Below are 13,198 nucleotides of genomic sequence, written 5' to 3'. Positions count from 1 at the left end.
GGACCATAAAAATGGGAAATGGGGACACCCGTATCCCCACCCCCCAATCCAAGAAAAAAGAAAGAAAAAATCCACTCCAGCTGCGTTGCGGCCAGCAAATGCTGATCAAAACACACGATGCAGAGCAACACGAATCCGGCACCTGAGGATAGCTGGCCTTTCAGCAATCAATCCTGCCTCATATGTGGTTTGGACGCAGGGACCTCATCATCGCTCACTCCTAGACTTCATAAAATCAGCCAGCCTTTTTCCATTCATTTAATCATTTATTCATTCTTCATCTCATACCTTACTGATGCCCTATCGATTTAAAAAAAATATCCACCACTATTATCGACTGTGCACCCTTCATCTGTCTGATTCAAACAAACGAGATCAGACCTACAAACCTAGCTGTGCTGTAAACAACGAAACAGACACTACTTCATGATCCCAAGACATTTAAAACTCTTTCACAGCTGTAAAACTCCAATTACTAGTATGAATTCAAGAACTGGCTTTTGTTTGATACCATTATCAATCCTCTTACACATCCCCAATTTCAGTGACTAATTAAACCCTCCTTGAGTATCAGCAACGTTTCGATTAGACATTGTTAATTGTGGAAATGAAAGCCTTGCTTTGATCTTGGATTCGGTCGAATATTATAATATGCTTAAATCAGTGTTGTGACTACAATTTTGCCCTTTTTGTGAGGCCACAACTTTATCACTAGCATGTATGACTGAAAGGGCATGCTTGCTGGCGTCATTCTAGCGCATGGCATCCCACACAGAAACATATTTATGCATTCGTTTCTCCGCTACCTGCACAAGTAGCAGTAACATGGAAACTTGGTTCCCCTACAGTACTCGTACATGTTGGTACCCTCCCTTTGTTTCCGTGAAGCTTAAGAAAACGGAGCAGACGTATTGGCTAACTACAGTTGTCAGTGCATACTCGATTTAGAAATCAGTTACTCAGTTTTAAAGACAGAATTTGCAATTTTATTACAGTCGTTAATTGTTGTATACCAATCGTTTGCTCTATTATCACGTGGCTACGACTGGGCACCTACGGACGCACACCAGCACCGATTCATCTCTGACGCTTGGAAAAGCAGCCTCTTGCATGATCAGCACGTGACCAGGGGGCTTGTGAGGGCGAGATCCTTCATCGAGTATTGCTATTTATAAACGTGACATGCTAAAATCTAGACAACAGGCCTATATCTATATCAAACTGCACAGTCAGCTGCGCCATGACTCTATTTCATCGCTAATGATCTCACGATGGTCTAGTCAGCATACACAAGACATTTCCTCGGTAGGCGAACATAAAAGGACGAAGTCTTCCGCTTGCGGTACTAAGCAAACAGCACTCCTTGGAAAGTAAACATCCTAAACTAGCATCGTGATAGAAGCAAGCTCCTATAGTCCTTTTTGTTTCCGATCATTGTGCCTTATACGTACTGGCGTCCCTCATAGTCGTCGTGGAAGAGGCGGCCGCGCCCGAGTCGGCTCCTGGCGAGTTGCGGCCGTGTGCGGAGGAGGCGGTGGTCTGTCTTCCTCCGGGCGCGTCCCTCTGGTCGGCCGGTTGCTGGGGGTCGTAGATGACGAACTCGGGCCGCAGCTTGGAGGCTCGCTTACCCTTCAGCAGCGGTACCAGGCCACCCAGGTACTCGAGAAATAGCGTGTACGTGGCGCTGCCCGACACCAGGTCCTCGGTGTCGTGGCGCACCATGGTACAGTGCAGGCGTACGTTGTGCGGACGGGAAACAAACTCGCGCAGCTGGTGCGCCTCCGGAAGGTAGCACTGCGTCCACAAAGCGAGAGCGTTGCCTTAAGGACGAAGGCACAAAATAGGAAAGACGAGAGGCAGCGGTGATGTATTGATTCTGACTGCTTAAGACGAGACACTAGGCTTGTGTGGATCTGTTGGTACATTTAGCTATTGATCGATTGATTTATTGTGTAATAAATTATATATTAATTGATTGATTGATTTTTTTGTTTTCGATCAAGTGATTTTGCTTTCAGAAGCAGCCGTTAAGGACCGTCCTTATTGAAAGGGACATATGCTTTTGTAAGGCAGACACTTCGGTGCAAATTTGAAACTTGGGGGGATGTAGCCTCCCACTCCTTCCATACATACGGCTGACTTCGTACGTTCCCGTAGCTTTTGTTTTTTCGTTCATCACCCACATATTACGCCAGTGCAGCTTCGATTTACTCTGATTACTGCTATTATAACTGCTGCTGCAGCAATAATCAGATAATTGCAGCTCTCTACTTGATGCGCGCCCGTCAAAACAAATTTACGGCCCTTTCTTCTTGTAATAGGTCTTAAAAGTTATGCCGGAGATCCGTAAACAACGTCCGTTGACAAAAGGGGAATATTGCAGATGTGCCATATGATCTGACGCACTCTCAATCGCTAATGCACTGTCGTGTGCATGAGACATAAATAAAATCTTTCTGACTCACTGTCTAACATAATTCACAATGAGGGGGAAGATAAAGCGCTCCACAGAATCGCGTGTTTATAGTGCTACAGATTTGCACAAGCCGTGTTACTTGCGCACGTTTCGTTTTCCTTTTCGTCTCTTACATCTACAGCCTTGTCAACAGCTCATTAAGCCGAGTACCGTGTAAGAAGTGAAAAAGATGGCGGACATGCTGACGAAGCATAACGTATGCGTCACTGTCGACGGAGCGTTTTGTCCATAGCCACTGTGAGTACACATTTGGTAATGGATACCGAGACGACAGAGATGTGTGTTTCCCCAGCACTCGCCCGGATCTCGTCCCTGCCCGCACACAGAATGGAGTGGACGGAGATGCCCTTTATGGATCGTTAACGTATATGCCTTGCATGAACCTAGTAAGAGCGGACTGTTTGATAGCCTCGGACCAGCGCACGCGCGCACACACGCATTCGACGCTGGGTCCGCGCGCTGTCAGTCTCTCCTAGCGCTGGGACTGGGCGAATGTTCCTCTCTCTTTTACGACGATGTGCATCTGCACCGGCCTTTGCCGACCCTTACAGCCAGGGTCGTAACTCTTAAGAGAAACGCGAGAGCCTTCTTTACTGTGCATGGACTCTTTCATTTTTTTTTTCTACTGTCGACATCATTTTCCGTACCCTGGTTAACGACTGGGTGGTCGCGGTGGGGGGGTAACGGAGTTTCTACGGCTCTTGGCGCCAGTGCAGATTGGATGCGGTACGCTTACAGAGCCAGTAAAAAGAGCTCAAATTGCCTATCCACAATAAAGTGAATAATCTATTCGCAGATCAACAACTGCGAAATCAATTAATTTTACCGGCCTCAGCATTGATTTTATGCTTTATTTGTAACCTGGATCAATAGGGCGTCCTTCCCGGCTTGTTGGCTTTGGACTGTAAGAACAGATAGAAGACATTTACATAAAAAATAGCGTATCGTCTTTTCTATCTTGTCATTCCACTGAAGAAAGACCATAAATTTACGGGAAAGAGCCAAATGAGTTTCATAATAATATAAGCATTTTTTCCAGTCACTTTCTCTTACAAACTGAGTTGAGTTGGTTTTTGATAAAATCAACGAGGAAATTAATTGAATGATCTTAGCGCTAACCTGCGGAGTTCAAGGCAGCGAGATCAAATCCCTATAGCGTAGGTAGCATTTAAACATGTGTGGCTGGGAAGCAAGCGAAAAGAAGAAGGGAGGGGGAAGGGGCATGCGCAATGCACAAGCGCTTTCGATATGTGCGATGCAAATGCACGTTAAGCAAACTTGCGAGGTCCAATTTATTATGATGTCCTCTGCATAAGCCGTACCCTTTAGCCCACTTCTCCAGGAGGATGTTAAATTGCGCCTACCAAAGATTTTTCTACTTGTCGCTTAAAATTAAATGCACGATGCTTTCCTTGCACGTGCGCAGCAAGTAGAATGTGGCCCCTGCTTGATTCTTTTTATTGTTATAAAAAGCTTTGAACATTTATCTTGTGTTACACTGTGCTTCTAACGTCTTTAGTGAAAATGTCAGCAAAGTTACTAAAGTAGTATTTGCACTGATTGACAAAATTACCCCCCCCCCCCCCTGCTTTTTGATATTGGCAATAGTTATTACCGAATAGCGCGATTGAATTTTTGAGGCGCCCTGGGGTTCCGATAGTCTGCCTGTAAAAGATTCCAGTTCCCAGCGCAACTATTTCACAGTAGACACCAGAAGTCGCAAAACGGCTTGAGTCTGATGACCCAGTGATAGCGGCCGCAAAACATTAAAAGCGAAGGATGTGTGGAAGGTCGCTGCCATCCATTTCCTTGCCTTTGCATTAACTGCCAGACCCATGCCACTTTTTAAAGTCTTGATTGCGACACGAATGCCACTAGCTCACTTTGTTCATTGACCCACTTAGCATGCTTCCTCCCTCACAACGCTACACCCATCATTTTTTGCTCAACAGCTCGCTACGTGGTCCTCAATTTAAGTCCAGCTATCTTCGTTAGCCTTCCGGTTTCAGTCCCACAGGTGAGTACCGGTAAAATACACCTGTTATATACTTTCTTCTTGAGGGCTAAGCAGGTAGCCTGTCGGTCATGATCTGTGAGTAAATCCCGAATGTGCTCGAACTCAACCTGATTCCTCGAAAAAGTAGACATATCCTCTCACCCCTTCCAACACCTCGCTACCTACTGTGGCCCCTACCTGTTCTAAGTAGACGTATTCTCTTACCACTTCCAACACCTCGCTACCTATCGTAAACTGCTGTTCCTTCCCGAGACTGTTGAACATTACTTTAGTCTTTTCTGTTATAGTACTACCGTTCTGTTTCGACCATCTAGATTATTATTCAATCTCAGCGATTCGTCACTGGAGTTAACACAGCAATGTCATAAGTGAACCGCATATTTCTGAGGCATTCTCCATCAACCTATATGCTTAACTGTTCCAATACTCAAATATATATATATATAATAATAACAGCTCGAACAACAGGGACAAAAAGAAGAAAAAACACAGGATAAGCGCTGTATTTTTTTTTTAATATGTTGTTAGCGCTGTTATTTTTTTGAAATATGTATCACCAACTCGTCCGCCTAGCTATCCTGTTCCAATACATGTCCCTGAATATTTCCTCTGAGAAAGCAATGATAGTACTGGAGAAATCGTGTCTCTGTGCCTAACACCCTCTTTTACGAAAATTTTGCTGTTTTCTTTATGGAGGACTATGGTTGCTGTGCAGCCTCAAGAGATATCTTCGATAACTTTCATATATGGCTCATCGACTCCCTGATTTTGTCAGGCCTTCATGAGTGTAGAGGTCCCGACTGCGTCAAGATGTTTCTCGCTATCAATGAATGCTGTGAGTAGGGGTTGGTTATATTCCGATCATTTCCCGTTCTCCAGGTTGGTACCATGGATATGATTTACTGTAGAGTAGCCTCCTCCACAAAACATTTTCAACAGTCTACTGTGCCTGACATGCGCTGCGTGTAAGGACCTTGAAAGCTTAGTCCGCAGCTGTCACAGTTTTACAGCACCCAGTATTTCAGTGGAACCTTGACTGAATATCTGAAAGGGCTGCATCTTAAACCTGTAGCATGTACTTAAACCCTGACCTGAAGCTGGTAAGGCTTGATGTGGAAAACAACCTTAAGGTTACTTCATTCACATGACTATGAAACAAATTCTCTGAATATCCTGCGTGTTCGTGAGTATGCGAGAATTTCGGGCTTATGCTTTCCTTTCTATCTTCTTAGATACACCTATTTTTACTCAACTTGCAAAAGGAGACACTGTACGAAGCCCTAGTGGGCGTCCTACCATGAATTGTGCAGTTTCAGCGTCCGCAAATTTGCTACATAAGATGGAATTGAGAATTACCTGCATCAAGTACGAAGCACATCGAGGGGTAATGAGGAAAAGGCTGCCACATAAAAACCCAGCTTGACAGAGCCTGACGCCACCGGCTTGAGCTTAGTGCAACATAAACATCAATTTGGTATGTATACAACTAAGCTCGCATTTTTAAGTGGTTACAATTGCATAGAAAATAGAAACAGAGTTTAGCAGTATAAATTAAACAGTGATGAGAGCCAATTTTAGTTTAAAATTTATGTAAGAAATTGTGTAAGGAGCATAATGATGGTGCAAGGTGTTTTCGTATTCACTGAACAAACCCAATAACTAGTAAGAGAAATTAAGAAGAAAAATTGGTGCAGATTCCAGGAAACAATATACAAATTAATTTAAAATCAGAATTGATAATGTCATAATACTAGTCAAAGAAGCGTTTAGAAAGCCACAGCCATCCCACCTAACCTTATGCGTAAACACTATTCTATCTTGTTTGAGCCTCGTTTGGAATAGCCTACCAAATAGACTTCCAAGAAAACTCCTGTAGTAATCATTAAAACGAGTTTCTTCCTGATTACATGTCTTTCGAGCAAAAACAAAAAGTTTGCTATGCGTTGTTAATATCAGCCGGTTATATTTTGCAAATAGTTTAGAATAACTGATATAAACTGTTGAAGGTGGAAGACGGAGGAAGCAAATAGAAAAAAAGAAAAGCTGCGGCATAGCTCGTCTAAGCCCGGGTATTCAAGCGAAAGCTTCGTCATGCTTGGTTGTTCTGTGCTGTTAAGCCAGATTAGAATCATATAGGCCTGAACCTTTTTTTAGAGCAGAAGCTCGATTAAACAGAGTCAGACACGGTTTGTTGTGGCTTATCTCCTCCATGGCTGCCTTCGAACGTCAAGAAAACGCAGCCGGCTACAGACGACGCGAATGTACCGATGGAATTTTGAAGGGAAGGTCCCAGGAGGAGAGCATAGATGGGCAGCGGTGACGATGGAGGGAAAGGGTAGACATGGGACTGGAAGACCGTGTGGCATTGTGTCAGAAAATATTGTATATTTGCGGGGATACGCCCCGGTGAGAATAAAGGTTGACAGGTAGGTGATGAAGAAAAAAGAGAAGTTGTAGCTATCGAAGTTGTTAGAAGAAGCGAAGAAGCAGCAGAAGAAGAAGAAGCGAGCGGCCGCCGGATCCTCGTGCCGCACGTGATGCAAAAATAAACTTCGCAGATTACATTCGCTCAACGAACCTAGTAAAGTGTTCGCTTTAAAAACGGTGCCTTCACCTGATAGGCTGAGTGATATTTATTCCGAATGAAGCTGGCAATCTTCACATTTCACACAATCTTCACAAGCGTCGAACTTTTACTGTTCACCGACAACTGACTTGTAGACACGTCTGAATAACATTAACAGGCCTTTAGCAAACACTAAAAAAGCTTGCTTAAACACCAGACCTCTACTGGCGAAAAACAAACAGGAACGGTGACTAGTTACATTGATCCCGGTCTGAATCAGCTGCCTCACAAAGTAAGAAACAAGAACTATTCATGAATATATAGACAAAAACATTGAAGGAAGGACACAGGCAAAGGAAACACTATGCGGTCGACTGAAATGCAGAATAAATTGATTAAACTCGGGTGGTATGATGCCGGATAATATTAAGAGACAGCGCCGTCATAATGACAGCATTAGAAAGAGACAAAACATATACGGACATGTGGCAATACGTGCACACATAAGTTGTCTCTCCCCCCTGCTGTTGTTGTTGAGCCGCCGTTCCTTTATATAAAGCACCAACTCGGCCACAATCCGTTACTATTATGTCGGATGGCTTTGCACAGTAAAGCTACCTCTACCCCATCGTGCAGTGGCGGCCTCTAACCTTGACAGTCTGTCCGAAGAGGTTGGCCACCAGGGCGCGTAGCCTGCGCGGCAGGGGCAACGTGTGCACGGCGGCCTCGTCCCTCAGCGCCCGGTGCAGCGTGAGGCGAGAGAGTAGCTGCAGCGAGGCCATGCGCCGCGTCACCCAGCCGATGTGAATCACGCTGCCCGTGGCCACGAACAGCCGCTTGTCGTTGTGGCCCCACGTGAGTGCCGTCACGGGACTCTGCACACGAAACGGTACTCCTCGTTGGAGCAGCAGCTCTCTCCCAATTATCTTATACCGCTAAGGTCACTATGTATGTCTTAAACGTTAATGTAATGTCCCTGATGGGACCTTTAAGGGATCAATAAACGATGACGATGATGATCATCATCATCATCATGATTTGTCAAAATCGGAGAGGCTGCCCACCACGCCTGTTAACCGATCCGAACATATTGGCTCATATCAAGCTGCTCGTGGCCGCTTTTAACAACTTCAAGGCGTATTTACGACAATGGAAGACGGCCAGGAATATTACCAGATGCTCTGGAGTGTTGCGTCTACTAGGAGGAAAAGTGAAAAAGCCCAGCTCAAGCTTCATTCGCAACAAATGTACATTTTTACGTTTCACGAGGGCTCGATGAAACGAAAAAGCAGCGCGTGTGTGATGCGATATCAATGCAGGTTAAAAATCTCGAAGTGGTCTGAATTACTTCAAAGCCGTCCGTTCCTTAGTCCGAGTTGCCTCTGGACGTTAAACCCCCTGAACACAAACCTAGTTCCTATTTGCCCCTGTCTGCGTTCCCTTTTATTTATATAGACTACGTTCAACATTAAATTTAGGATCCAAAACTCATAAGTGAGACGGTTCTCACGGCAGCAAAAAACAACCCCTAGACAGCCCACCTCAGCGTGCCAGCAATGCAGCCGAGGGAATGTTTGTGGCGGATTGCACATTAAGAAGATGAAGGAAAACAAGAAAAAAAAAATTATTTCACTTAGCTAATGTCCCTTAGTTTCGTGAAAGTCACTTGGTGTTCATTGAGTTACACATGTGACGAGATCAGCGTATTGTTACCGCACCAGAAAGAGCCAGATATATTTTAGTCTTTTCACCATTGTATGAATATCGACATTCACTGAGGTCTCAGAGTCTATCACTATCGTGCTTTTGACAATAATGGTCTATCTTGCTCGAGCTACAACGACGCCACGGAAATATAAATACTGTTTCTTCTGTCTCGCAGCTGATAAAATTATACAATATTTTCGAGGAGAATTATAAGTTATCTCTTGCAAACAACCGGCCACAATAGTTGTGTTCGTTTGACTTTAGGAATAAGGAGTCGTTGCTAGCGTAAACCATATCAATTTAAATAGGTAAGCGCCTCAATGAGGCGAAGCTGGAAGTGATGTCTGCGTGCACTTGTGCAGATGAAAGAAAAAATATGACTGAAAAAAAGCACGTGTTATGAAGCTACGCTACAATATGGTCAGTGTAGAGCTATCTTTAACTATACTTTATTGCACGGGATTCTAGAAACAGCACATCAAATATCAATAAGCCGAGTGAGCAAAAAAAGAAAAAGGCGCATCTCATATCTTGAGTCACTCCGAGACGTTAAATAACCTTAAAACCTAAAACTTAAACGATGAAAAAAGAAAGCACAAAAAAAATAAAGAGCACGGCAGAATCTGCACTGCAGTAATGCGAAAGCACGGATGCTGCTGTTGGTTGCTTCTGGTTGCTTTTAATTGCTTAATTCACTTCTTGTTTACCCATTTTAGTCTTTGGTACTTTCAAATTGCGCGCCAATTCCTTCCTATGCTCTTTTTCGGCTCTACTTTCGAGTGCGTGACATCACATTCTTGACGTCACATTAATTCACTTCTCGTTTACCAATTTTATTCTTCAGTACTTTCAAATTACGCGCCAATTTCTTCCTATGCCCTTTTTCGGCTCTACTTCCGGTTGCGTGACGACACATCCTCTACGTCACATTAATTCACTTCTTGTTTATTTAGTTTAGTCTTTGGAACTATCAAATTGCACGCCAATCCCTGCCTATGACTTTTTTCGGCTCTAGTTCCGGTAACGTGACGTAACATCCTTGACGTCACATTAACTCACTTGTTTACCAGTTTTAGTCTTCGGTACATTCAAATTGCGCGCCAGTCCCTTCTTATGCCCTTTTTCGGCTCTACTTCCGGTTGCGTGACGTCACATTATTTTACTTTTTTCCCCTTTCTTTGGTCTTCAGTACTTTTAAATTGCGCCAATCCTTCCAATGCCGCTTTTCGGCTCTGCTTGCAGTTGCGTGACGTCACATCTTTGACGTCACCCTACTTGACTGATTTAATTAACTATTTTAGTATTTAATACATTCAAATGTGGCGCCAAGCCATTCGCTAATAAGACCATTTTCGCCTTTACATTTACATTTCTTTCTTCTAATTAATTACCTACTTAACCATTTAAAGTTAAATTGGTTCACAGGAAGGGAAAGGCGCAGTAACTGTCACACTTGCTCTGTGGACACCCGAACCGCGCCGTAAGGGAAGGGAGGAAGGTGGGAATGAAAGTGGAAAGAGAGAAAGAGGAGCCGTAGTGGAGGGCTACGGAGTAATTTCGACCACCTGGGGATCTTTAACGTGCGCTGACATCGCACAGCACACGGACGCCACTTCGTTTCGCCTCCATCGAAACGCAGCCGCCGTGGTCGGGTTCGAACCCGGGAACTCCGGCACAGTAGTCGGGCGTCTTACCACTGCACCACCCCGGCGGGGCCTTAACCATTTTCCCTAATTATTTTTTCGCGCACAACATTCCATCACCCTCTATCGATTGACACCACTCATTAACCTCCACGACTTCTCAATTACCCACAACTGCTGCGGACACGAGTTTGCATTTTGTTGCCTCTAATTAATTACCTAATTACCTTATTGGCCTAATTATTATTTCAGAAACTACATTAGGTCACCCTCTATCGATTGACGACACTCGTTAACCTCTACCTCTTGACAATTACTCACAACTGCTGCGGACACGATTTTGCATTTTACCTCTAATTAATTACCTAATTACCTTATGGGCCTAAGTATTATTTCAGACACTACACTAGGTCACCCTCTATCGATTGACAACACTCGTTTACCTCTACCTCTTCACAATTACAACTGCTGCGGACAACTTTTACATTTTTTGCCTGTAATTAATTACCTAATTAACTTATTGGCTTAATTATTCTTTCTGTAGCAATTATATGCCAGCTTCTATCAATTAACACCACGATTCAACCTCTACCACTTCTCAATTATCCACAACCGCTGCGGACACGATTTTGCGGACGCGGTCTGCGGACAGTCTGCGGACATAAATCTGTGAACATAACGAAGTAACGCTTTCGCGTTAAAACACGACGAATTGATCGAATGAGAAAAGAGACATTGTATAAAAGCAGACTTCAAGTGACTGCTTTTTGGCAGTCCAGGGTTCACTCTTCCGTTACCTGTGTGTAAGGTATGGCGGCCACAAAGCGAAGTAGTCCCGCGTCCGTGTAGAAATGGATGCGATTGCGGCAGTCTCCATCGGTCGATTCCGATGCGACTCCAGCCACAGCGAGCACCTCACCGCTGTTGGACCATTCCACTTTGATGTCTGTCAGACAGCACAGAGGACAATATAAATAAACCCACATTTCTCGCTGCGTTTGTATATCTAAAACCGAGAGATGGTATTCGTGTAGACGATAGATAGCAGCCCTGAGTAAACTTCATTTCTTCAGGGATTGGGATTAGGGAGTATTTGAGAAGCCTCGGCTAGTAGCGAACGCTTTATGTTTTCGGCTCATAAAAAAAATTACCTTATGTCTCTGATGATGCTCGTCCGTACAACCGTTAACGTAAACACGGCGTGTTAGGAAGAAATTGATTCTTTACCATGACCGGACAAAGATATAATAAAACTTCTGCGGCACTCCCTTCTTGAACAGTGCGGGACCGAGCCTATCCCGTTTATGCACTTTATCCTCAAATACAGTGCAGCACTGCGCAATGTTCCGGTGAGGAAAAGCAGCAATAATTTGTTGTGCACGTTACATTCAAACTCTACAGAGCCAAACTGCCATGTGTGTAGTGTTTCCAAATAGTACCATGCCCAATTTGGCTTTCCCGCACTATTAGTGTATGTGCAGAAAACAGCGCTTTACAGGCAATCCATGAAACACATTTCTCAGCTGCAAGTTTAAAACTGAAAGAAAAGCATGATCATTCTTCAGCAGTGCGGACAAATAGAGCATAAGTGTACAGGTCATTGAAAGGAACAAGGCATGATACTGCACTGATCAGAGTGCGATGCGGTCTAATTTTTCATTGTTTCCGGCTTAGCCACCCATAGTAATGCGAGCTCCTTCCCCTCAAGAGAAGTTCAAAAAATATCCGCTTAAAAGCTGTTACGACGTCCTGCTCTGTGACCACTTAGGCACCGGCTTCGTAGACAAAAGCCTCTACGCTTAGCATGTGCATTCCATTTGACTACGTCTATTTTTTTACAGAATTTAGACAGTTACCCAACTAAATAATCGTACCCATGGTACCAGCTGGTAAAACGGCGGTATTCTATCCTAATACAGACTATGCAGGTTCAAGTACAAAATTGTAATTTCCAGAGCAAGCTTAATCTGCAGTGAAAAGCAATCAAGAATACAGCTCAACCGAAATGCAACAAAAAATGCAGCTGGAGAAAATAAAAATGCCAACAGGGAAATTAAAAGAACGAGATTTGGCTAAATTGAGACTAGCTGCAAAAGCATCGTTTTACGCACATCTGTCGCTTCACCGCCCATAAAAGTTTAAATAGAAGCCAATCAGTGGAAGATAACCAGTGCAGCTGCAGGACTGAAGGGCTTTTTTTTAGATCAGTGACATAAACACAACGCAAGAGACATGAATAAGAAATACGGACTGCAGTATCCATATGTTTTCTGTAGCTTCTTTCTGTCCACAAGCCCAAATCTTCGATGGATAATGTAGCATGCATGCAGTATATACTTTCTTTATAAAATTATGAGCTAAACAACCTGGGCAAAAAGCGAAAACAAACATTACAATGTTATTGATAGCAAACGTTTAAAGGTACCGCCCAGAAAATTTCCGAGACAATGGTAATACAAAAAATAAGCTTCCTAAAGTGACATACCCCAGCAATAAAAGCATTAGCGGTTTTATGTGCATTATTCACATTATTTATTGCTAGTCCCATTTCATATCAGCTAGCTGTGGCTCCTCGCTATCAGAATCACGTTCAAGTGAGGAGGCGTCATACCTTTGAGACCGGTGTTGATGATGGTTGGCGAAATGTCGTCGTAGTTCTTCATGACATGAATGGCTCCGTTGCTGAAGCAAACGGCCAGGACGGATAGCTTGGATTCGGGAGCTGCAAGTTGTGCGAAAGAGGCAAAGGGCAATTCAACTCGACGGTGTTTTTCCTTACGTCGCACGTG

The 13,198-nt window shown here is 43.9% G+C and overlaps 1 protein-coding gene across 1 annotated transcript in view; it reads right to left on the bottom strand.

The window, feature by feature from the left end:
* Tusp (WD40 superfamily protein Tusp) overlaps positions 1-13,198 on the bottom strand; it is a 38,317-nt gene that overhangs the window by 9,079 nt on the left and 16,040 nt on the right. The window contains exons 3-6 of the mRNA XM_084590163.1: positions 13,021-13,131; positions 11,207-11,355; positions 7,710-7,934; positions 1,452-1,794 (exon numbers count right to left, since the gene is read on the bottom strand). Of these exons, the coding sequence (XP_084446289.1) occupies positions 1,452-1,794; positions 7,710-7,934; positions 11,207-11,355; positions 13,021-13,131 (828 nt within the window). The remainder of the gene's footprint in view (positions 1-1,451; positions 1,795-7,709; positions 7,935-11,206; positions 11,356-13,020; positions 13,132-13,198) is intronic.

The sequence above is a fragment of the Amblyomma maculatum genome, chromosome 1 (assembly GCF_055883805.1).
Source record: "Amblyomma maculatum isolate TAMU_Amacu chromosome 1, ASM5588380v1, whole genome shotgun sequence".
In the NCBI taxonomy this organism is placed as follows: Eukaryota; Metazoa; Arthropoda; class Arachnida; order Ixodida; family Ixodidae; genus Amblyomma; species Amblyomma maculatum.
Note: the sequence above shows the minus strand (reverse complement) of the source record. Positions and strands in the feature narration are given on the sequence as shown.